The sequence below is a fragment of the Aethina tumida genome, chromosome 6, assembly GCF_024364675.1.
Source record: "Aethina tumida isolate Nest 87 chromosome 6, icAetTumi1.1, whole genome shotgun sequence".
Lineage (NCBI taxonomy): Eukaryota > Metazoa > Arthropoda > Insecta > Coleoptera > Nitidulidae > Aethina > Aethina tumida.
This window is the reverse complement of record NC_065440.1, coordinates 14,327,339-14,354,379: the sequence shown is the minus strand read 5'-3', so window position 1 is coordinate 14,354,379 and position 27,041 is coordinate 14,327,339. Positions and strand designations below refer to the sequence as shown.

The following is a 27,041-nucleotide window of genomic DNA, read 5'->3' as shown; positions in this document are numbered from 1 at the left end:
AAGTACTTTAAATATTCTTAACATATCGAGGATTTATATTCAAAACTTACAGAAATAAATCACCTTTGTCTTCCTGAATTTGCTCCTGAAAGAGCCCTTTCCTTTGGTGGTGATTAGAAACTGTTTGAAGTGAAGAACTGAAGATGTTGATTAAAATGTTTGTTCTTTTATTTTATTGATGAAAAGTAAATTCTGAACAAAGAAGTACTTTAAATATTCTTAACATATCGAGGATTTATATTCAAAACTTACAGAAATAAATCACCTTTGTCTTCCTGAATTTGCTCCTGAAAGAGCCCTTTCCTTTGGTGGTGATTAGAAACTGTTTGAAGTGAAGAACTGAAGATGTTGATTAAAATGTTTGTTCTTTTATTTTATTGATGAAAAGTAAATTCTGAACAAAGAAGTACTTTAAATATTCTTAACATGTCGTGGATTTATATACAAAACTTACAGAATATAAATCACCTTTGTCTTCCTGAATTTGCTCCTGAAAGAGCCTTTTCCTTTGGTGGTGATGAGAAACTGTTTGAAGTGAAGAACTGAAGATGTTGATTAAAATGTTTGTTCTTTTATTTTATTGATGAAAAGTAAATTCTGAATAAAGAAGTACTATAAATATTCTTAACATGTCGAGGATTTATATTCATAACTTACAGAATATAAATCACATTTGTTTTCCTGGATTTGCTCCAGAAAGAGCTTTTTCCTTTGGTGGTGATTAGAAAGTGTTTGAAGTGAAGAACTGTAGAAGCTTTGTCTTTCAGGATTTGCTCCTGAAAGAACTTTTTCCTTTGGTGATAATTAGAAGCTATTTGAGGCGAAGAACTTTTGAAGTTAATTGAAATGTTTGTTTTTTTATTTTAATTTCGAGGATTCATAGCTTCTGTTAATGAAAAATTCATCAGATACAAACGACTTAATAAAAGTACTAACTGCAACTAACCCAAGGAAAAAATCCTACCCACAGTTTTTCTTAATCCAAATCACTTAAAGAGACAAAAACTGTTGGCACAGATAAAAAAAGTAATTTGCATACCATAACCCAGAGATTCACCTCGGGGGTAACTTTTTAACTACTCTAATCGTCGGCTGCCGTTTTTTTATTACCCATTCCTCCGTGCCAGGCCAAGAACAAACAAGACCGTGAGATAATATTTAAAAAAAATTAAACAATACCTGCATTCAGGTTAAGACTATGACCGAAATTTGCATACGCACTCTTTAACCGTACACACATATACCGGTTACGTACGAAAACAGAGGGATGTTCCGGCACGTAGCCGTGTCCGCCGCGGAAAAGGGGGTACGTCCTGGCCCGGGTATGCAAATCGTTTTTTGAAGAGGGTCGGCGCGTTGTTTTGGATGCCGTTTATTCTGGCACAATTGCGAACTTGTTCTGGAATTGCGTGGCTCTATTGCTGGGATGCGACACGACTGCGGGGAAACTTTCGATGAGATCGGGATAATGGACCAGTTTTCCTGGTGGTGCGACAACGTTATGTGAATTTGAACTTTTCTCGTTCGATTCGGGCGTCGTTTACGTATTCAGGAAACTCTGATTGGTTTAATTTATTGGTACAAATTGATCGTGCAGCAGTAATATTATTATTAGAGCTGCAAGGGGGTGTAAAAAAGTGCGGTGTAATTCGATACAAAACACAATTAATTTCAATAATAAAACCATTATACAATCATAAGTGTATCAATCACCGATCAATGGATCGGATTCCTTAAATCTATTATTAAATCGGTATCGGGAAGAATGGGACGCACGCTCCCTTGAAAATGGAGGGTTACCTTTATCTCGTACCCTTTTTCATCCCTTTCGATTTGCAGATTGATAGATTAGGCATTGTAATTCTATAATAAAAATATAATTTCGTACGATATTATTGTTAACGTACGGAATCAATATTTTTCATTCTTTAGTTTTGATCCTTAGTATTTATAGATTTATTTTTTATTAATTGATTTATATATTTACCCATATTTGATTTTTTATAAATTTTTCTGTTTCTTTTTTTTACTCATTTTTTAATTTGAATTATGTGTTTTGGTTAATTAAGTTTTATGCATTGTTTTATCAAATTTATAAAAAATATAAGTTATTATTTATTTATTTATTATATTTATTTTTTTTTTGAATTTTTTAATTATCATCTTTTATATTATTTTTCTTTTAATTATTATCTATATTTAATTATTTATCATTAATAAAAATTAATAATTTTGTTTTTTCGTTTTTTTTTATCATTTTTTCCATTTTTTAATTTGAATTTTGTGTTTTGATTATATAAATTTTAAGCATTATTTTATCAAATTTATAATAAATTATGTTTTTTATTAAATGTGACATTAAAATATTTAATTATTCAATAAATTTGAAATTACTTAATTTGTATGATTATTTTTTTTAATAAATTTGTATTTTTTAATGATAAATATAAATTTCCAGATTTTTTTTATTTTTATATATTTTACTATATGTCCTGTTAGAAGAATAATTCACATTTCTTTTAAATTTTTACATTATGATTTTTGTATTAATTATTATTAATAAATTTATTAATCATTTATTATTGATTTTATTAATTTTTTTAGATATTTTTAATTTTTTTAAATAATTTTTCTATTTTTTTAATTTGAATGTTGTGTTTAATTAAATTTTAAGCATTATTTTGTAAAATTTATAAAAAATATATAACTTTTCTTCTTTGTTTTCTATTAAATTTAACAATAAAATATTGAATTGTTCAATAAATTTGAAATTATTTAATTTATATGAATAATTTTTTTAATAAATTTGTATATTTTCTAATTATAAATATAAATTTTCAGATTTTTTTTATTTTTTAGTATTGTAATGTAATTGTCTCCAAAATTGGATGATATGTGAAACCTATATTTAAATAAATATATAATAAAAATTTTTAATTTGTTAATTATTCAATAAATATGAGCTTATTGAATTTTTATATATTTTATTTTACTTTTCATAATATTTAATTTTTTTTATTATTGATATTTGTAAGTTTTTTATAATTGTTATTTAAAATGTTTAAATAAATATTTTCAGGTTTTAAATTTATAGTTAATAATTAATTAATTAATTAATTTGGAGAAATTAAAGTCAAAATTAAATGTTTATAATGTTATGCAAATGACGTTGACGATTATTTAAATAAACTTTTTTTACACTTAAAGTAATTAAAATTTACTGTCCTTTGGTGGAATATTAAAAATTTCAATTTTAATATTCATTAAATACAATACAACATAAAGTTTTTAGCGATGATTGTTGTTACTTCTTGTATTTTCTAAGTTTAATTTTTAGTTAATTTTAATATTACTTTGCTAATACTTTGTTTTATTTTAAGCAAACATTAAATTCTATTCTCTTATAATTATTTAATTAACGAACAACTTGTTTTATTATTCGTTGTTTTTAATTTTTTTCATAAATTTCATTAGCTTCTTGTTAACTTTAATTTAAAGTTTATGCCTTTTCATTCCAAATATTAAATAATAAATATAAATAACGGACGTATTTCTTTATTATCCATTCTGTAAAATGTAATTTTTATCAATAACTTTCTTTATTACACACAATAAGTATTTATTTTTTTAGTTTTTAAACATTATTATTAGCCTTCTTATTAGCTTAAATTTTATGTATTTTCTTTGAATATATTGAATAAAAATAATAATTAATTAGCTATAGTTTTTTTAAATTTAATTTTATTATTATAATTATATTTTAATTATCAAGTTGTCTTTGTTAATTATCCTTAAAAATAAATGTAATAATATTAATTTTATTTAAAATTTAAAATATTTTGTTTTATTTTCATTCATTATACAATTTTCTTATCTTAATTGGTTAATTAACGAATGATTCATAATATTATTCACTTTTTTTTATTTTTTATAGATTTTTAATTGATTCTTGGTTGCAGTATTAAATTCTATAAATAAATACGTACATATATCAATATTTAAATATTTAACCCCATTTGAAATTTTACTACTTTTAATTATATAAAATAAAACACAAAAATTGAAAAAAATATATATATATTTCGACATTTCAATCTAAATATTATGTATTTTAATGGAGAAATAATAATTTAATAAATTAGAAATAATATTAATAATTAATTTCATATTTTTTTCTTATATATTTTAAAATTAACAATTAATTTGATTATTAAAATATAACTTTTTATTGCCTTCTTTATCATAGAACCTACTTCAAATATTTTTTTTTATATTTATGAGTTCTGTATATTCTGTCTTATATTTTTTATATTAATTAAATGTTCAATTTTATACTTCTTTAATTCTTAGTTTAAAAATTAAATTTTCTATACAAATACAACAATATTTAAATTATTCAACCTATTTAAAATTTTACTACTCTTAATTAGATAAAAATAAATTACAAAAATTGAAAAGAAAAATGTATTTCATTATTTTTTTCTCATTTTAATCCAATTTTTATATATTTTCGTTGAGAAATATTAAATTAATAAATTTAGAAATTTCTTCAATTAATCAATTTTTTTTTATATTTATAAATGTTGTTTGTTTTTTTTATATTTTTTATGTTAATTAAATATTTATTTTAAAAAATTCTTAAGTTTTTAAATAAATATGTATATTTTAATATAAAAATATTCTTCATTAGAATTTTTCATTTTCATTTTAAATTTTATGTATTTATCGTTATTATTATTATACTATTATTCATTATTTAATATTAATTAATAATATATTATTTTGTAATGTGGTTCAAAATAAGTTTATAATTTTATATGATTTTTTCCTGTATTACAGTTATAAAATCTAAAAATTCTGAATATATTTTTTGGAATCTTTAATTAATTAATTAACTTAACTAATTCTTATTTATTATGTTAGTTACATATTTATACATTAATTTCTTTTCAGAACATTCTTATTAGTCTAATATGTCTTTAATTATATTTTTTATTCATTTAAGGAAATTAGGGATTTAAAAGAAAAATTGAATTTAATTAATTATATATTTTTTATTTCTATCACTACAAACAAAAATACGTGTAAAATACAAGTAGGATGGGTAATATATTAAATTTCAGTTGATAACCCGACCGTGCCACGAATATCTGGCCGGCAAAAAAATAACGCCGGATCATCCGTTCGGATCGACCGGCACCCCAAAAATAATATATAGTTCACCGTGTCCTACCCCAAAAATCGATCGGCCCGCACCGGCGGCCTCGTCGCCGACCGTCGGCGGCGTCGTCGCCTCTCGCCTGCTCCTCGTCTACGTCGTCGTCGTCGTGTCCTCCGCCGCCGTCCTAGCAAAACGACTCGGGGCGTCGGGCAGGTCGCGGTCGTCGTCGTCGCCGTCGTCTCCGTCGGTCCCGGAGCGCCGCGGCGCCGACGCCGGCCGGATCGATGGGCGCGCGGCTGCGCCCCACGCCGTCCGCCGTCCGCCCGACGTCGACGGCGGCGGCAACGTGGACGCGGCGAAAAAAAAACGGGAACGACTGCGAAAAGAAGCGGGGCGCGCGCGATTTTTTTCTCTCCGCCACCGTCGACGGTGGATCGGCGGCGCGTCCTTTTTTCTCGTTTCTTTTCGTTCGTCGGTGTGTTGTTCATTTTTTTTTTCTCTTTTTTCCGTTGGTTTTTTTCTCTGCGCTCGGCGTTTCGTTTCGTGCGGGTCGTTGTTTCGGTTTTTTTTCTGGACTTTTCTCTTTTCTTTTTTCTTGTTTTTTTTTTTTTTTGTGCCAGTCGTTCGTTCGTTCGTCGGTTTCGTTTTATTTTTGCGCCGGGCCCGGCTCCGGCGCTCCGGTATCGACGTGCACGCCGCGGCACACATTCCGCGCCCGCGATAGATGGAAAAATGTCTCCGATCAATTTTATTTGTAGCACGTTCCTGATTTGATTCGGTTATTAATATCAATTTATCGACGGGCCGGCAATAATCCGTTGATTTACGGGTTTATTTTGTCGTAAATTCGTCGGATTTAGTTTTTAAATAATAAAAGGAGCCTTCTAAATATTTTTAGTCGCATTTTAAAAATAAATAAGGGTATAATTTATTATTATAGTAACGGTTTTAATGAGATTACAAAGTTGGTGAAAGCACTAAAATAAAATTAATTGAAATTTATGTAATTTTAAACGATTTAATTATCTTTACACATTTTACAAGTGTTAATAAATAAAAAATGAATAAATTACCAATGTTTAAACAATAAAAAAGTCAGGAAATTTTGTATGACTTAATTTTTTTTATTAATATTTTACTAATTTTAATTTTGTTTTCTTAATTGATTAATTATTTTTTATTAAAATTTTTAATTTATTTTTTTAATAATTATTATTTTTAAATGTATATTTTAAATAAATTAAATAATTTCTATAATTATTCTCTCCTTTAATTGTCCTTTACTTATACACCAATACATTTTTAACTAATATTTATTAAAATAATAATTCATAATTATTATTATAAAACGATAATATAAAACAAAAAAAAGGAGAAATTAAAAACATTAATTTAATTTTTGTAACTAATATGTCTAAATAAATAAATAAAGCCCTTTTATTGTTACATACATCAGTATTTTTTACTTAATATTAATAATAACAAGTCTTTAATAATAATTATTATAAAATATTTCAAATAAATTTAATGTTGTTAATAGTAATTTAATATAATTTAAGAAACAGAAAAAATTAATGGAATTGTTGTAATTAATATGTCTCAATAAATATTTACAAGTTCTATTCTTTTATTATCACATATATCAATATTTCTTGCTTAATATTAATAAAAACAAGTCTTTAGTAATTATTATTAAAAAAATTCAAATAAATTTAATGTTTTTAAATATAATAGCAATTTAAAATAATTTAAGAAATAGAAGAAATTAGGAATATTAATTTAATTGTAATTAATATGTCTAAATAAATATTTACAAGTTCTGCCCTTTTACTGTTACATACATCAATATTTTTTGCTTAATATTAATAAATTAAATTCAATTAAATTTGATTTTGTTAAATATAACAGCAATTTAAAATAATTTAAAAAATAAAAGAAATTAAAAATTTTAATTTAATTTTTGTAATTAATATGTATTAATAAATAAATATATACAGGTTCCTTCTGTCCTTTTACTGTTATATTTTTTTACTTAATATTAATAAATAGAAATCTTTAATAATAATTATTATAAGAATTTTGGGTAATTGTTATTTCTTATAATTAATATTTTCAATTTCTTAATTTATTAGAACTTAATATTTGGTAAATGTCCAAATTTTTTAAATAATTGATTTAATTTTTCTAATTAATTAAAAAATCTTTAGGTAATTTTTCATGGTTTTCTAATTAAAAAAAAGTTTAATATTTCATTAAAATTTGACAATATTGAATTTAGTAAAATATATAATTTTTTAGATTAAATTTTATGATAAGAAATAATTTATATAAAAAACTAATTATTTTATTTAATCTTTGATAACGTCCAATTTTTTAACAACAACAATTCAAATTTCCTAATTAAATAAAAAATTCTGGTAATTATTTTCCAAATTACATGTTGTTAAATATATATAATTTATAATAATTTAAGATAATTTTTGTAATTAATATGTCTAAATAAATATTAACATCAATATTTTTTACTTAATATTAATAGAAACAAGTCTTTAATAATTATTATAAAATATTTCAAATAAATTTAAAGTTGTTAAATAAAATAGTAATTTAAAATAAATTAATAAATAGAAGAAATTGGGAATATTAATTTAATTTTTGTAATTAATATGTTTAATAAAATATTTTGTTCTGCCCTTTAATTGTTACATATATTAATATTTTTAATTAATATTAATATACGCAAGTCTCTAATAATAATTAATAAAAAATGTTTCAAATAAATTTTATGTTGTATATAAAGTGTAAAACCAATTTAAAATAATTTAGGAAATAGAAGAAATTAAGAAAATTAATTTAATGTTTGTAATTAATACGTCTAAATAAATATTTACGAATTCTGTCCTTTAAATGTTACATAGCTCAATATTTTTTAAATTAATATTAATAAAAACAAGTCTTTAATAATTATTATTATTATAAAATATTTTAAATAAATTTAATGTTTTTAAGTATAATAGCAATTTAAAATAATTTATTAAATCGAAAAAATTAAGAATATTAATTTAATTTTTGTAATTAGTGTCTAATTATTATTAAGTTCTGCCCTTTTATTTTTACATACATCAATATTTTTTGCTTAACATTAATAAGAACAAGTCTTTAATAATAGTTATCATAAAATATTTTAAATAAAATAAATGTTATTAATATATATTTCTAATTTTTTAATTCATATTTTAATAATTACATTTATTTTTTCAATCTCATATTTAAGGAATAAACATATGATCAAATTAGTTTTAATTATTACATATTTATTTGATAATATTAAATTAATTTTTATATATTACTAAACCTGCGTAATAAAATATTAACTATCAATGAAAAATGGCAATTTAGTTTAAAATTTAAATATTGAAGGAAAATACATAACAAACAATCAATATTTTAATACTGAATTTGTTACTAATATTAATTATAAATAAACACAGTTTTTTTACACGATGAAATTCAAAATGTAATTTACGATTAACATTAATAAGTTTTATAAAATTATCGACAGTAATGATTAAAAGATCAATAAATTTTTTGTCGACGATTTAATATTACAAACAAAAAACTATTGTCCGCATTTTAATTCCATTAATTCGAAGGCGTACATTGCATTTATTAAAACTAATGGCCAAACTCAGCAGTTACCATTAAAACCCCCCGTACAAATTACATTTTATCAGCAAAAAAAACATCTCATTAGCCATCGGTACAAATGTCCGATTTGTTTGTTGGCATTTCGTCGAAAGCGATCGGACAATAAAACCTTCACCATTAAACAATAAACATCGATACACCTGAATTCGCCACACGGTTTTCATTTTTAATAAACAAAACCGGCCGCAATAAATGAATAATTGATTGATTAGTGGCGAAACAAAAAAATTAAACGAAATAAATAAAACGTTGATGACGGTGCGGCACGTTTAAACCGTGTGCCCACGATTGGGGTTGTTTGCGATTTAAATCCATTTTCGTATTAATTATTTATCGGGCGATGTCGTTTCTTGTGCATAATAGTTTTCGGTGGGTGGGAGGGGTGGTTTTTTTTTTGATTAATGTTTAATGGATATGCCGCTAGTTTATAATTTAATTCTGTTGTTTTTTCCAACTTTTGTTTGATGTTTAGGTTTCGTTTAAGGGAGTTAATTATGTTTGTTTACGTGTTGCCCTCAGGAATCGAAGAAGGTTTGTCTTTAATTAAAGAATTTTGGGTAATTGTTCATGCTTTTATAATTTAAAAAATGGTCTATTTATTTCTTTTCATTAAAATCTGCCATTCTTAAATATTATAAAAAATTTTCCTAATTAATAAATAATTTTGGTAATTTTTTATTATTTTCTAATTAAAAAAAATATATATTAAATTTTATCAATATTAAATACTCTTGAATTTAATAAAATTTATAATCTTCTGGGCTAAATATTATTAATAAATGGTTTTATGAAAAATAAATTATTTTTTATAATTAATATTTTGTATTTATTAATTTATTACAATTTAACTTTAGTAACTGTCCAAATTTTTAAAAATAATTAATTTCATTTTCGTAATTAATTAATCTGAAATTCTTCAATATTATAAATAATTTTCTTAATTAATAAATAATTTTAGTAATTGTTTATTATTTTCTAATAAAAAAAGATATTTATATATTAAATTGAATCAATATTGGATATTCTTGAATTTAATAAAATTTATAAATTTTTGGAATAAATATTATCATAAATGGTTTTATGAAAAAAATAAATTTCTTGTAATTAATATTTTGAATTTATTAAATTGTAACAATTTAAATTTCAGTAACTGTCTAAATTTTTTAAAACAATTAATTTAATTTTTTAATTAATTTAAGAATTTTGTCTAATTTTTTGAGTATTTCTTTTCATTAAATTTGACATTCATAAATATTATAAATAATTTTCTTAATTAATAAATAATTTTAGAAATTGTTTATTTTCTAATTCATCTCTATTGGATGGATATTCTTGAATTTAATAAAATTTATAAACTTTTGGTTTAAATATTATTAATAAAGGTTTTAAGAAAAATAATTAATTTCTTATAATTAAAATTTTGAATTTATTAATTTATTATAATTTAAATTTTAGTAACTGACCAAATTTTTAAAAATAATTAATCTAATTTTATTTTCGTAATGAAATAAATAATTTAAAAAATAGTTTATATAATTATTTTCATTAAAATCTGACATCTTAAATATTATAAAGCATTTTTCTAATTAATAAATAATTTTGGTTATTATTTTTTAATCAAAGATGTTAATTATATATTAAATTTTATCAATAATGGATATTCTTGAATTTAATAAAATTTATAAACTTCTGGACTAAATATTATTAATGAATGGTTTTATGAACAATAAATTATTTCTTGTAATTAATATTTTTAATTTATTAATTTATTACAATTTAACTTTTAGTAACTGTCCAAATTTTTTAAAATAATTTATTTAATTTTCTAATTAATTAAGAAATTTTGGATAATTGTTTTCTAATTTAAAAAATGATTTATTTATTTCTTTTCATTAAAATCTGACATTCTTAAATTTTCTAAAGAATATTCCTAATTAATAAATAATTTTGGTAATTGTTTACTATTTTCTAATAAAAAAAGATATTATATATTAAATTTAATTAATATTGGATTCTTTTGAATTTCATAAAATTTATAAACTTATTAATTTATTATTAATTAATTATTATTTATTTATTTATTTATTAATTTATTACAATTTAAATTTTAGTAACTCTCCCAATTTTTTAAAATAATTTATTATATTTTTTAATTAATTAAAAAATTTTGGGTAATTTTAGTAACTATTATTTTCGAATTAAAATTTATATATTAAATTTCAGCTATATTGGATAAACTTTTGAACTAAATATTATTATAAACGGTTTTATGAGAAATAAATTATTTCTTATAATTAATATTTTGAATTTATTAATTTATTATAATTTAAATTTAGTAACTGTCCAAATTTTTAAAAATAATTAATTAAATAATTTTGTATAACTGTACGAACTATAATATTTTTTGATTGACAAATAATTAAAATTCTTGGAATTAATTGTATTTACAATTTATATATATATATATATATATATATATATATATATATATTAAGTTCTAAAAAAAATTCTTCTAGAACTTTCTATAAATTTCTATGGTTATTCAATTTAGTAATTCAAGGATATAGTTTGTTTTATTAATACAATAATAAACTTTGTAATATTTTGAAATTAGATAATGCTTCTGGAAATTTCTATAATAATAATACATAATTTATAGAAAAAGTTATTCTATTTTGACAGTGATTTATAATTAATATAAACTATCATTAACTTTTATTTAATTAAAATTTTTACATACTTAAAAATCCTTGTAAAATTTAAATTTTTGTTTTCGGTTACGTAAAATTACAAAGCTTTAGTAAAATTATATATACATCCATCAGCACGACATAAAACACGGGCGAACCGCCGAAAACGCACCGTCGAGACGCAGACAGGGCCCCGGTGGCCCTTTGACCCGGTACCCCGCGCCCCCCACCCGTGCCTCCGCCGCCGCCGCCGCCGCCCCGATAAATAAAATTCAAACAAAAACATTTTTTCGAGGACCATCAAAGACGGCCGGGACCGGCGGACGGGGCGGGAGGTGCGGGGTGTGGGGGGTGGCGGCCGTGCTCGGGGGGTGGTTGGGACGGACACGTCGGTGGCGGGCCGACCGGGGGCAATGTTGTCTCGTTGCCGCGGCAACGGCAAGGTCAGGTACGCCGCCCCCGCGTCATTCTTTCGTGCCGCGGCCCCTCTCCTACGTCGCCGCCGCCGCCGCCGCCGCCGTCACATCGCCGACACGAGAAGGCACCCTCCCCCCCGTCCGTCCGTCCGTCCGTTCGTCCGCCCCCCCCCGCGGTATTATTGATAAAAGTTTTTTTTTTCAACCCCGGCCGCCGGCTTTCTCTCTGTGTGTTGCTCTTTGCCGGGGAACGAACGAACGAACGAGCCGAACGAATGTGTGTGTGTGTGTGTGTGTGAGGCAGGGGGTAAAAGGGGGCTATAGGAGGGGACGCCGCGCGGAGGGTGGAAACGAGATAATCAGGCGGTTCGACGAAGTTCGACGGCTGCTATTGACGGACAGTCGAAGAATTTGTTGAAATATTGTTGCGAATTTCTCTTATTGGACCGTTTTTTTTTTTTTAAATTATTCTTTTTACTAAAATTATTTTATAAATAATAATAATAAAACTCATCCATTTCACTGTATTGGCAAATTAAATGTCCATAGAACTACAGAAACATTTTTTTCTTGTTTATTTATAATAGTCTAAAAAGATTTTATTAAATTCTAGAATTTTCTGTGAAAAATTAATCATTTCTTATATTTAAATTTTAATTTTATCAATATATTACATCTTAATTTATATAATCTTTTTAGATAAATGTTGTTTCTATACATTTTTATGAATTTTTGGTGCCCTCAAGACAAGAGAGTTCCCTTAAATAATTATCAAAATTCATAAATTAATTGGGAAAATTAATTTTTTTTTTTTTCATTATAATTTTTTAATTAGGTAAACTAATAAAAAATAATGTCTATTTTTGAATTGGTAAATTAATTGTTATTGTCTCAGGAAACATTTTTTTTTGTATTATTTAACATAGAGATTAAAAATTTTATTAAATTCAATAATTTCAAATTATTAGATTTTCTTTCCTTTCAATTTCAAAAATTAATTAAAATATATCAAAACTTTTGACAATTACCAAATATTAAATCGAGATAAATTTATAATTTAAAGCTTTTAATTATAAGAAATAATTTTCTTTTTATAGAAATTTATAAAAGCATTTTATTATAAAAGATTTTATAGTTTTTATTCATAAAAATTAGACAATTTATTTATATTTTTGAATTGGCGAATTAAATGTCTATGAAAGTCCACAAAAAGTCCTCGAAACATTTTTTTTATATTATTTAATATAAAAAGATTAAAAATTTTATAATAATATAATAATTCAATAATTTCTAATTATAATGAAAAGAAGAATGGAGATTATTTTTTTTTCTTTTAATTATAAAAATTAATTAAAATATTTCAAAATTTTTGACAATTACCAAATATTAAATTGTGATAAATTTATAAATTTAAGCATTTAATTATAAGAAATAATTTACTTTTTATAGAAATTTACAGAAGTATTTTATTATTTTATTCAAAGGATTATAAATTTTATATTACTGAATAATTTTAGAGTTTTTATTGATAAAAATTAGTGAAATTTTTATTTTTTAACTGAATAAACTAATAAAAAACAATCTACATTTTTGAATTGGTAGATTAAATGTCAATAGAAGTCCATAGAACTCTCTGGAAATTAAATGTCCATAGAACTACAGAAACATTTTTTTCTTGTTTATTTATAATAGTCTAAAAAGATTTTATTAAATTCTAGAATTTTCTGTGAAAAATTAATCATTTCTTATATTTAAATTTTAATTTTATCAATTTATTACATCTTAATTTATATAATCTTTTTAGATAAATGTTGTTTCTATACATTTTTATGAATTTTTTGTGCCCTCAAGACAAGACAAGAGAGTTCCCTTAAAGTAATTAATCAAAAATACATTTACGTAATTCTACGAAAAATTGTGGCCCACAGAAAATTTGTGTTTCAGTGTAAAATGTCTCAAAATCACTAAACCAGTGTAATTATTGTCGAACGAGAACAAGTTATTCGATTAATGTGTGTTGTATTTTTTTTTTCTTAGCCTGTTGTGTTAGTAATTATAATTGTTTGGTAAATGTAAATGCGGTTCTTTGTGAAAGACAAGTTTCTGTGTGATTCGCATGTTCGGCAGGTGGTTTTCAACCGAACCAAGGACGACGATAATTAGCCCGAGAGAGTCATGATTTTTTGGCAATTAATGACGGAACAGTTTTAAGCAGAAATCGCCAAATAATTAAGCACGACAATTTTTGTTATTATTTTAATTAGTATATATATATATATAGTATGTTATTCGTTTTGTTTAACCTTTAAAATAATCCGATGCACAACGGGTATTATTAAGTAATTTTACAATTATTTCCATGAAATATCACCCGAAAAATAAATTAACAGTAAAAATATTCGGTTAAATTAAATCGTCGTATCCTTAATGGCGTTTTAAAACGCGGATTGAAAATTATAAGCGTGCCCGTAGCTAAAAATAACCGAACTTTTGAATAATTTACCGCAGAAACTGTATTAAAAAATATGTCGTTTATTATATAAAAAAGTGTATAACCGTTTTAAATAAATTATGGTCGCGTTTTATATGCAAACATTAGACGAAAGTCGAATTTTCGTAAAATTTCGTGTTTATTAAATAAATTAATTATTTTTTGCACGGGACGACGAAATTTCGGATTCGGTGCGGATTGAAATAAATTTGAATTGTTAAGCGGCGCTTAAATTTATCGTTTGGCCACGCGAACTAAATGTCAAGCGCGGTGGGATTTCGGAAATAATTGAATTAATCGTGTTTGGCTCCCCGATTGATTTTTGGAGTTGGACTTTGGTTCGATTTAAGTCTTGGGTGGGTTCAAATTTTAATCTGGGGGAACAGTTGGGTTATTATTATTTTATTTTATTTTTTTTTTAATTTCAATTGATGTAATTTTAAATTTAAACAACGATTTGAGAAATACATAGAAATTATTATTATTAATTGTTTAGTTAGGCAAATTAATTTAATTTAAAAAAATTGGACAATTACCAAATATTAAATTCTGATAATGTTAATTCTAAGAAATGATTTTCATAGGAGATAATATTTAACCATAAAAAATATCGATTTTATTAAATTTAATGAAATCACATAAATATATTTTCTTAATTAGAAAATAATAAATAATTTTCAAAATTCATAAATTAATTGGGAAAATTAATTTTTTTATTCATTATTAATTAGATAAACTAATAAATAATAATGTCTATTTTTGAATTGGTAAATTAATTGTTATTGTCTCAAGAAATATTTTTTTTGTATTATTTAACATAGAGATTAAAAATTTTATTAAATTCAATAATATCAAATTATTAGATTTTCTTTCCTTTCAATTTGAAAAATTAATTAAAATATATCAAAACTTTTGACAATTACCAAATATTAAATCGGGATAAATTTGTAATTTGAAGCTTTTAATTATAAGAAATAATTTTCTTTTTATAGAAATTTATAAAAGAATTTTTTTATAAAAGATTTTATAGTTTTTATTCATAAAAATTAGACAATTTATTTATATTTTTGAATTGGCGAATTAAATGTCTATGAAAGTCCACAAAAAGTCCTCGAAACATTTTTTTATATTATTTAATATAAAAAGATTAAAAATTTTATAATAATATAATAATTCAATAATTTCTAATTATAATGAAAAGAATAATGGAGATTATTTTTTTTTCTTTTAATTATAAAAATTAATTAAAATATTTCAAAATTTTTGACAATTACCAACTATTAAATTGTGATAAATTTATAAATTTAAGCTTTTAATTATAAGAAATAATTTACTTTTTATAGAAATTTACAGAAGTATTTTATTATTTTATTCAAAGGATTATAAATTTTATATTACTGAATAATTTTAGAGTTTTTATTGATAAAAATTAGACAATCTATATTTTTGAATTGGTAGATTAAATGTCAATAGAAGTCCATAGAAGTCTCTGGAAACATTTTTTTTTATACTATTTAGTCTAAAGATATTAAAAATTTTATTAAATTAATTTCAAATTATAATGAAAAGAAGGATGAAGATTATTTTTTTTCCTTTTAATTACAAAAGTTATAAATATTTCAAAATTTTGGATAATTACCACATATTAAATTATTATAAGTTTAACCTTTTAATTAGAAGAAATAATTTACTGTTTATAGAAATTTATAAGTATTTTATTACTTTATTTAGACGCAAAAGATTATAAATTTTATTACTGAATAATTTTAGAGTTTTTATTGATAAAAAATAAAGAAATTTTTATTTTTTAACTGAATAAACTAATAAAAAATAATTTATATTTTTGAATTGATAAATAAAATGTCAATCAGAAATCGCTGAAAACATTTTTTTATATTATTTAGTCTAAAGATATTAAAAATTTTATTAAATTAATTTCAAATTATAATGAAAAGAAGGTTGAAGATTTTTTTTTTCTTCTAATTACAAAAATTAATTAAAACATTTCAAAATTTTAGACAATTACCATCAAATATTAAATTGGCATAAATTGATAAATTTAACATTTTAATTATGAGTAATAATTTATTATTTTATTTAGTTAGTCCTAAAAGATTATAAATTTTATTACTAAATAATTTTTTTATTGATAACAATTAGAGAAGAAGTATGGAGATTATTTTTTTCTTTTAATTAGAATATTTAAAATACTTCAAAATTTTTGACAATTACCAAATATAAAGTTATAATAAATTAATTAATTTAAAGTTTTAATTGAATATTTATAGATATTTATAGAATAACTTTATTATATTATTTAGTAGTTTTAATGTTTTTTAATTAGATAAACTAATAAAATTTATATTAATTGGCAAATTGTAGCAATTTTTTTATTATTTAATATAATGAGATTATGAATTTTATTAAATTCAAGAATTTCGAAATACAATTAAAAGATATATAGTTACACTGTTACACACACATATGTTACACTGTTTCTGTAAATACATATGTGTGTACTCAAAATGTTGTTAATACAGTAAAGGAAACACTAATTTTAACCTGATTTCAAAGAAATGCTTTGTTTAACATTCGATTACTAATAATTGTTGAAATACCGTAGTTATGAAGTTATATAGTGATTTAACATGTTCGTTAACCCTTTCTATTCAGTTAAAAAAAAAACAGACAAAAGTAACATCAAAAATAATGTTTTTAAAAACCAAAATGTGCCTCTATATAATTTAATTTTTAAAACTTTGTCTTTTTGAAGATATTTCAAAAAATCCATCAACATTTTCAAATTATTTAATTTAACCATAGACAATTTAATTTCTAATGAATTTAATTTTCTTTCGTTTATTGCAGCAATGCGGTCAGCATGGAAAAGACGACTACCCCAACTGGACCAGGAACACGATGGGCATCAACAAGCAAGGCTACGAGTCGAAGATGAACGAGCACAACCAAATGCAAAAAGGTGAGTTCAGCATTTTATTATTTAATATCCGTCGTCAAATCGAAACGTGTATATCCAGTTAATTTCCTCCCGACCATCAAAGCGACGCACGCTCTCTTCCTTTTCTTCGTCGTCTCGTCCCGTTTTCTTATTTTGCGCAAAACCTAATTGCAAAATCCATCCATGAGCCGGTCCGACCCGATTACTCCCATCAATTCGGACCGCGACCAATTATGAAATTTAATCGGATCAATGTATGCGACGGGACGGTCGCAAAAATGAACCGCTACCTCGCGGACTCGGTTACGTAACCGACGAAAATTTGCATTCGTCCAAAAGCAAACCAGTTCCCCGCGGGCGTCGTAGCGATCATAGAGAATCGACGCGGTAATTAGTAATTTTCTTAATTAATCGACCGCCGAAATACCGGCACACATTACACATTTTTAAACGTGACGTAACGCCAACCTGTTTCTTTCGCCCCGAGTCCCGCGAATCGTATTGTAAATCATTTTTCTTGCCTTGCCTTGCTGATGTGATGTTTTACTGCCCCCTTCGACGTCAGTGGCGGCCTTCGTCGGTTGTTTTGTTCGCAGCGATGTTTCCTTAAATCTTCGTTTTATTTTTTACTTTTTTGGTGGATTCGTGTAGTTTAATGTGGCGGAACGTTCGGATTTCTTCCGCGGGCCTTTCTCTTCTAATCCCTCCACCGATATCCCCCCAATCGGTTGGTCGCTTGTTTTCCTGATGTCTTCTTTCTAATTAATCTCCTTGCGGATTGTGATGTTGGACCGTTATTGCATTCTTCACATAAATTAACTGATAAATCGTTTTTTTTTTCCTACTCTCATTGATCGTTTCTTGTGCATTTTAATATGTTTAGATGTTTCCTCGGACGTTTTTGTACGTTCCCCGCAATTTCTTGGTAATTTCTTGTCTTGTCTTTTGCTTCGTTCCGCTTTGACCAGTTAATTATTCAGGTTGTGACGTTTTGATTTTTTTAATTGGTTTTTAAGTATCGGAAGTCTAATTTAATTTTGTTAGTCTAGAATTTTTTGACGTTGATAAAACTGGATGTTTCCTACGATTCTCATTATGAATATTTTCAGTATTTATTTGAAATATAGGATTTGTAGTCATTAGAAGCTCCTGAACTTCTTCTTGTCCTGTAACTACTTTCTTTTTAACTAATCTTCAGTTATTAGTATCTAATTATATTTTATTTATTGAATAAATTTAGAACTGACTTCTAAAATATTGATTTTATTAGTATTGTCGTCTTCTTAAAACATTTGCTTCTAAAATTTTATATTTAATAATATAACATTAAAATTATTTAAATTTTAATTCCTTTCAATTAATATAACTTTTGAGACATTGAGAGTCCAATTTATTTTTATTCTTCTAGAATATCTCGAAGAGTAACTTCTAAAAATTCTAGTTTATCAGTTTTTATGTTTTAAATTTTATATTTTTTATTTATGTTAATTATTTACTTAAAATATAACTTATACTTAAATAGTGTCTTCTAAATTTCATTTTGCTTGTTAACAATTGAATTATTCATATTTTGTGACGTTTTAATTATTATATTCTATAGTTTCAAGAAACTAATTATATTTTATTTTTTAGAATATTTTGAAAATTGACTTCTAAAATATTGATTTTATTAATATTGTTGTCTTCTTAAAGCATTTACTTCTAAAATTTTGTATTTAATTATGTAACATTAAGATTATTTAATATTAATTCCTTTTAATTAATATAACTTTTGAGACATTGGGAGTCTAATTTATTTTTATTCTTCTATAATAACTCGAAGAGTAACTTCTAAAAATTCTAGTTTATCAGTTTTTATGTTGTTCCAAAATTGTTTATTTTTTATATTTTAATTATTTACTTAAAATATAACTTATACTTAAATTAGTGTCTTCTAAATTTCTTTTTGCATATTAACAATTAAATTATTCATATTTTATGTAATTTTAATTATAATAACTTAAAAACATTGTATATATTTTGAAAACTGACTTCTAAAATGTTGATCTTATTAGTATTGTTGTCTTCTTAAGACATTTACTTCTAAAATTTTGTGTTTAAATATTTAAGAATAATATTATTTAAACATTAATTCCTTTTTTTAATAAAACTTTTGAGATATTAAGAGTCCAATTTATGTTTATTCTTCTAGAATAATTCGAAGAGTAATCTTCTAAAAATTATATTTTAATTATTTATTTAACTTCTAAAATACTAATTTTATTATTTTTGTCTTCTTAAGACTTCTAAAATTTTGATTATTTAATATTATTTTTTTATTTAATTATTGTAAATTCATTATCAACTCAATTCAAGAATCTTCCATCTCTAACAATGAAGAATCTTTGTCATCTTTGTTATTAGTGGTTTGTATACTTTGTTTTAAAGAACCACAACACAAAAAGTAATATCTCGTTATTAAAATACCATTGGAGGTTATTTTATTGTAAAACGAAGGCGGAAAAAACGTATCATCGGATTCAGTTCAAGAATCTAACAACGAAGGAACCTTTTCATCTTTGTTGCTGTTAGTCTTGAGGACTGTACTTTCAGGAAGGACAGTCCAAAATATAATGTCGTACCATCAAATTGCCAATAAAGGCGATTTCACCGTACGCCAAAGACGAGCAAAACTCATCATCGGCCAAACCGTCCGCCGACCAAGTACAGTTTCCTGACCGTTCCGCGTCTATTTATAAAACCAAACGACCAAGAGCACAAAGAACTGGGTTGATCATAGACCAGAGCCGTGTCCAAACAGGTATCGAATTCGCGCGGCCCGAAAACTAGTCGCGCGGGCCCGAAAACAGGAAACGTCCGCCGCCGCCGCCGCCGTCGTCGTCGTCGTCGCCGTGGCGGTGGCAGTCCCCCGGGGGCCGCCGCGCAAAAATTGCAAGTTGCGAGTCGCGAGTGGCCGCGGGGTGTTCCGCAAGGTCAACATCTCTTCGAGTTTCGTGGCCGGGCAACGTTTTATTAAAATGTTAATTCTAACGCTTCGATCGAGATCTATCCACTCTCTTTCCTCGTGTGTTTTGGACGGTGCAGGACCGGACCCGGGCGACATTCACTTTTCCGCGAGATGCAAAGCCGCAAACCGTCAAGGTTGCCTGATTTGTATAAAATCGCAATTAGCCGGGCCCAGCCCACTTTCTGCATACGATGATCTAATTGACGTCTATTTCGATCTTTCCGTCCGTCGTTTTTTTTTTTTTTTTGTTTCGCGTACTTATTTATCGGCTGCGATCGCAAAAAAAAAACGCTCAATTTAGATCGGACCGGTTAATTAGGGGACGACGTTAATTAGTGGGAAAAATCACAATTTTTATTTCTCACTTGCGACGATGCATAAATCTTTGCATGAATTAAGATAAAAACTAATGAACGATTATGGGAATTGATTTTTATTTGCAGACATATCTATTTATTATAAATTATTGATTTGATTGGACATGAAAAAACATTGCAAAAAAAGTCAGGTGATACCAATTTAATTGCTAATAAAATGGTTCTAATTAGAAAAAGAACATAAAAACAATGAGTTGAGAATATAGAAAATTTAATTAAAGTAAAAAAAGTTACAGCTTTTTAAAATACAGTCTTAAAACCTACTAAAATGTACTAATAACCAAGATGAGAAGGTTTATTCATTCTTAAATACTAAAAATCCTTGAATCGATATTGATCATGGGCTTTTCCTGACTTCTTTGTACAATTAATGCATCTCCATTGGCATCTTAATGATGAAATATTATATTTTAGAGTGTATTTCTTTAAAATGCGGTCTTAAAATGTCATAAAATCTACTAATAACTAAGATGAGGATAACCCTCCTCATTCGTTCGTTCTTAAATGCTAAAAATCCTTGAATTGAAGACAATGATGAGCTTTTCCTGACTTCAATGTACAATGAAATCACCTTCATTGGCATCTTAGTAATGAGATATTATATTTTAAACAGTTCTTCTTTAAAATATAGTCTTAAAACGTTTTAAAAACTACTGATAACCAAGATGAGGAGGTTCATTCGTTCTTAACTGCTAAAAATCCTTGAATTCAAGACTATATTGGATTTTCCTGTCTTCAGTGTACAATGAAATCACCTCCATTGGCATCTTAATGATGAAATATTATAATTTAGATTGTTTTTCTTTAAAATACAGTCTTAAAACGTACTAAAAAATACTAGTAACCAAGATGAGAAGGTTCATTCGTTCTTAAATGCTAAAAATCCTTGAATTGAAGCTGATGATGGGTTTTCCCTGTCTTCGTTGTACAATGAAATCAGCTCCATTGGCATTTTAATGATGAGATATTATATTTTAGACTGTTCTTCATTAAAATACAGTCTTAAAACGTACTAAAAACTACTTATAACCAAGATGAGAAGGTTCATTCATTCTTAAATGCTAAAAATCCTTAAATTGAAGCTGATAATGGGCTTTCCCTGTCTTCGTTGTACAATGAAATCAGCTCCATTGGCATTTTAATGATGAGATATTATATTTTAGACTGTTCTTCATTAAAATACAGTCTTAAAACGTACTAAAAACTACTTATAACCAAGATGAGAAGGTTCATTCATTCTTAAATGCTAAAAATCCTTAAATTGAAGCTGATAATGGGCTTTCCCTGTCTTCGTGGTACAATGAAATCAGCTCCATTGGCATTTTAATGATGAGATATTATATTTTAGACTGTTCTTCAGTAAAGTACAGTCTTAAAACGTACTAAAAACAACTTATAACCAAGATGAGAAGGTTCATTCATTCTTAAATGCTAAAAATCCTTAAATTGAAGCTGATAATGGGCTTTCCCTGTCTTCGTGGTACAATGAAATCAGCTCCATTGGCATTTTAATGATGAGATATTATATTTTAGACTGTTCTTCAGTAAAGTACAGTCTTAAAACGTACTAAAAACTACTTATAACCAAGATGAGAAGGTTCATTCATTCTTAAATGCTAAAAATCCTTAAATTGAAGCTGATAATGGGCTTTCCCTGTCTTCGTTGTACAATGAAATCAGCTCCATTGGCATTTTAATGATGAGATATTATATTTTAGACTGTTCTTCATTAAAATACAGTCTTAAAACGTACTAAAAACTACTTATAACCAAGATGAGAAGGTTCATTCATTCTTAAATGCTAAAAATCCTTAAATTGAAGCTGATAATGGGCTTTCCCTGTCTTCGTGGTACAATGAAATCAGCTCCATTGGCATTTTAATGATGAGATATTATATTTTAGACTGTTCTTCAGTAAAGTACAGTCTTAAAACGTACTAAAAACAACTTATAACCAAGATGAGAAGGTTCATTCATTCTTAAATGCTAAAAATCCTTAAATTGAAGCTGATAATGGGCTTTCCCTGTCTTCGTGGTACAATGAAATCAGCTCCATTGGCATTTTAATGATGAGATATTATATTTTAGACTGTTCTTCAGTAAAGTACAGTCTTAAAACGTACTAAAAACAACTTATAACCAAGATGAGAAGGTTCATTCATTCTTAAATGCTAAAAATCCTTGAATTGAAGCTGATGATGGGCTTTCCCTGTCTTCGTTGTACAATGAAATTGGCATTGGCATTTTAATGATGAAATATTATATTTTCGACTGTTTTTCATTAAAATACAGTCTTAAAACGTACTAAAACCAACTAATAACCAAGATGAGAAGGTTCATTCATTCTTAAATGCTAAAAATCCTTGAATTGAAGCTGAATGGGCTTTCCCAGTCTTCGTTGTACAATGAAATCAGCTCCATTGGCATTTTAATGATGAGATTTTATATTTTAGACTGTTCTTCATTAAAATACTGTCTTAAAACATACTAAAACCAACTAATAACCAAGATGAGAAGGTTCATTCATTCTTAAATGCTAAAAATCCTTGAATTGAAGCTGATAATGGGCTTTCCCTGTCTTCGTTGTACAATGGAATCAGCTCCATTGGCATTTTAATGATGAATATATTATATTTTAGACTGTTCTTCATTAAAATACAGTCTTAAAACGTACTACAAACAACTAATAACCAAGAAGAGAAGATTCATTCATTATCAATTACAAAAAATCCTTGAATTGAAGCTGATAATGGGCTTTCCCTGTCTTCGTTGTACAATGAAATCAGCTCCATTGGCAATTTAATGATGAGATCTTATATTTTAGACTGTTTTTCATTAAAATACATTCTTAAAACGTACTAAAAACTACTTATAACCAAGATGAGAAGGTTCATTCATTCTTAAATGCTAAAAATCCTTAAATTGAAGCTGATAATGGGCTTTCCCTGTCTTCATGGTACAATGAAATCAGCTCCATTGGCATTTTAATGATGAGATATTATATTTTAGACTGTTCTTCATTAAAATACAGTCTTAAAACGTACTAAAAATTACTTATAACCAAGATAAGAAGATTCATTCATTCTTAAATGCTAAAAATCCTTGAATTGAAGCTGATAATGGGCTTTCCCTGTCTTCGTTGTACAATGAAATCAGCTCCATTGGCATTTTAATGATGAGATTTTATATTTTAGACTGTTCTTCATTAAAATACTGTCTTAAAACATACTAAAACCAACTAATAACCAAGATGAGAAGGTTCATTCATTCTTAAATGCTAAAAATCCTTGAATTGAAGCTGATAATGGGCTTTCCCTGTCTTCATGGTACAATGAAATCAGCTCCATTGGCATTTTAATGATGAGATATTATATTTTAGACTGTTCTTCATTAAAATACAGTCTTAAAACGTACTAAAAATTACTTATAACCAAGATAAGAAGATTCATTCATTCTTAAATGCTAAAAATCCTTGAATTGAAGCTGATAATGGGCTTTCCCTGTCTTCGTTGTACAATGAAATCAGCTCCATTGGCATTTTAATGATGAGATTTTATATTTTAGACTGTTCTTCATTAAAATACTGTCTTAAAACATACTAAAACCAACTAATAACCAAGATGAGAAGGTTCATTCATTCTTAAATGCTAAAAATCCTTGAATTGAAGCTGATAATGGGCTTTCCCTGTCTTCGTTGTACAATGGAATCAGCTCCATTGGCATTTTAATGATGAAGATATTATATTTTAGACTGTTCTTCATTAAAATAGAGTCTTAAAACGTACTACAAACAACTAATAACCAAGAAGAGAAGATTCATTCATTATCAATTACAAAAAATCCTTGAATTGAAGCTGATAATGGGCTTTCCCTGTCTTCGTTGTACAATGAAATCAGCTCCATTGGCAATTTAATGATGAGATCTTATATTTTAGACTGTTTTTCATTAAAATACATTCTTAAAACGTACTAAAAATAACTAATAACCAAGATGAGAAGTTTCATTCATTCTTAAATGCTAAAAATCCTTGAATTGAAGATGATGATAGGCTTTCCCTGTTTTCGTTGTACAATGAAATCAGCTCCATTGGCATTTTAATGATGAAGATATTATATTTTAGACTGTTCTTCATTAAAATACAGTCTTAAAACGTACTACAAACAACTAATAACCAAGAAGAGAAGATTCATTCATTCTTAAATGCTAAAAATCCTTCAATTGAAGCTGATAATGGACTTTCCCTGTCTTCGTTGTACAATGAAATCAGCTCCATTGGCATTTTAATGATGAGATTTTATATTTTAGACTGTTCTTCATTAAAATACAGTCTTAAAACATACTAAAACCAACTAATAACCAAGATGAGGAGGTTCATTCGTTCTTAAATGCTAAAAATCCTTGAATTGAAGATGATGATGGGCTTTCCCTGTCTTCGTTGTATAATGAAATCATCTTCATTGGTATTTTTATGGTAATTTAGACTATTCTCCTTAAAAATATAATCTTAAAACAAGATAAAAACTAATTGGAGGCGAAAGATTTTTGAATTTAAAGAGGTTTTCCCCGTCGTTTCAGTTTACGCTGGCATGGAGGACCACATGGCGGGCACGCCGGGCATCTACACGTCGGGCCGGTCGACGTCGAGCAGCTCGTCGCCGGGGGTGGCGGGCTCCAGCCCCGCGCTCCTCGTCGTGCCGCAGCCCATCAACGCGACCAAAATGGGCGGCATGCAGAACGGCGGCCCCCAACCCAGGAAGTACCAGTGCAAAATGTGTCCGCAGGTAAGTCCCCCCATCGGGTACCCTTGAACGATCATTGTATTCACACCTACGCCTAAGCAATACGTGTATGTAACAATGACAGGGCCAAATCGAATGGTAGTTTTGTTTGGCGCTAATTTCGGTCGGGCTCCTTTGGTATTTGAATAAAAGGTCATTTGCAGACGTTGATCTCGAATTTGCGGAAAAGTGGCGGCGAATATTAAAGTGTAGATAATTGTTAATAAAAGTTGAGGACGATTAAAATTTTTAGTACTAATCTATCAAGTTGCTATCGAGTGTTTTAATGACATAAATGACAAACAAAAATTTAACACCACCGTAATTTGTTATAAAGAAGATAAAGCGTTTAATCATAATCGTTTAACGAGCTTTTAAAATGTTATTTGATATTGCCTAAATACTTTTAATATATTCTTCCGATCCACGAATATCTAAAATAGGTGCACGCGGTGCCCGATAATTTTTTTAAGAAGGAAACGTTGACGACGACGATGATGGTCGTTCCGCCGGGGCAAACCGGACAAAATTGCCCCGGATCGCCGGGCCCCACGTGAAAAAACGCATGAATGGATCCACGGCCTAATAAAACGCCGACACAAAAAAACGCAAGGCGATGAAGGAGAGAGGGAGCGACGACGAAACGACGAAAAAATGAAAAAAAAAAAAAAAAAAGATAAAGAATTCGCCGCACGGTAGTAGTGGACGTGTGCCGTTTTTTTCTTTTTTGTTTTTTTCGTTTCTGTTTGGTCCTCCGTCTTCTCCTTCCCGTTCTGGTCCATCCCGACCGGCATCTCCGTCTCACACACACACACACGCACACAGTAACGGTGGCACTAGGCCGTGTTTTGATTTTTTTTTTGTGGCGTTTTTTGCCCGCCCGGTAAGCCACTCTCTCTCATTGACTCTTGATGTTTTATGTTGTTTTTTTTTTTCGCTGTTCTTTCGGTGTGTTGTGTGTTGTCGAGAGGGGAAGTATTAAATGGACCGGTCAAGATTCGTCTTGGCTAATGATAAATAATAAACGGCAGTCAAGGCTGTTTTACGGTGAATCAGAATGTGTCAACGAACTCGATCGGAAACGTCCCCTAAATTATGCAGATTCAAGGTGGGCACAATTTTTAAAATTGTCTATCTTGGGTTTTTATCTCGTGAGTTGATTTTTATCGACTTGCCTATGACTTAATGTTGTCGGGTTACGTTTTGATAAAGCGTTTAACGTTAATTTTGCCCATTTAAGGCGACTTTATTTTGTTACGTGTGTTTGTAAATAACGTGTAAAGGTTAATCTTCAATTAATAACAATCCATAACTGATTTTTTAATAAAGCTGCGGAATTTAATTAATATCAAGGATGTTTAGGCAAATTGCATTTATTCTTATTTAGAAATAGAATTTCTAAATCAATTGGTTTCGTTAAGATGTTCAAATTTACATAATTGTACCCATTTAA

General features: G+C 26.6%; 1 protein-coding gene across 5 annotated transcripts in view; it reads left to right on the top strand.

Moving 5' to 3' along the window:
• LOC109594994 (zinc finger protein rotund) overlaps nt 1-27,041 on the top strand; it is a 296,098-nt gene that overhangs the window by 214,492 nt on the left and 54,565 nt on the right. For all 5 annotated transcript variants that reach the window (XM_049968500.1, XM_049968502.1, XM_049968503.1 and 2 more), the window contains 2 exons: nt 17,335-17,446; nt 25,386-25,591. In XM_049968500.1, the coding sequence (XP_049824457.1) occupies nt 17,335-17,446; nt 25,386-25,591 (318 nt within the window). The remainder of the gene's footprint in view (nt 1-17,334; nt 17,447-25,385; nt 25,592-27,041) is intronic.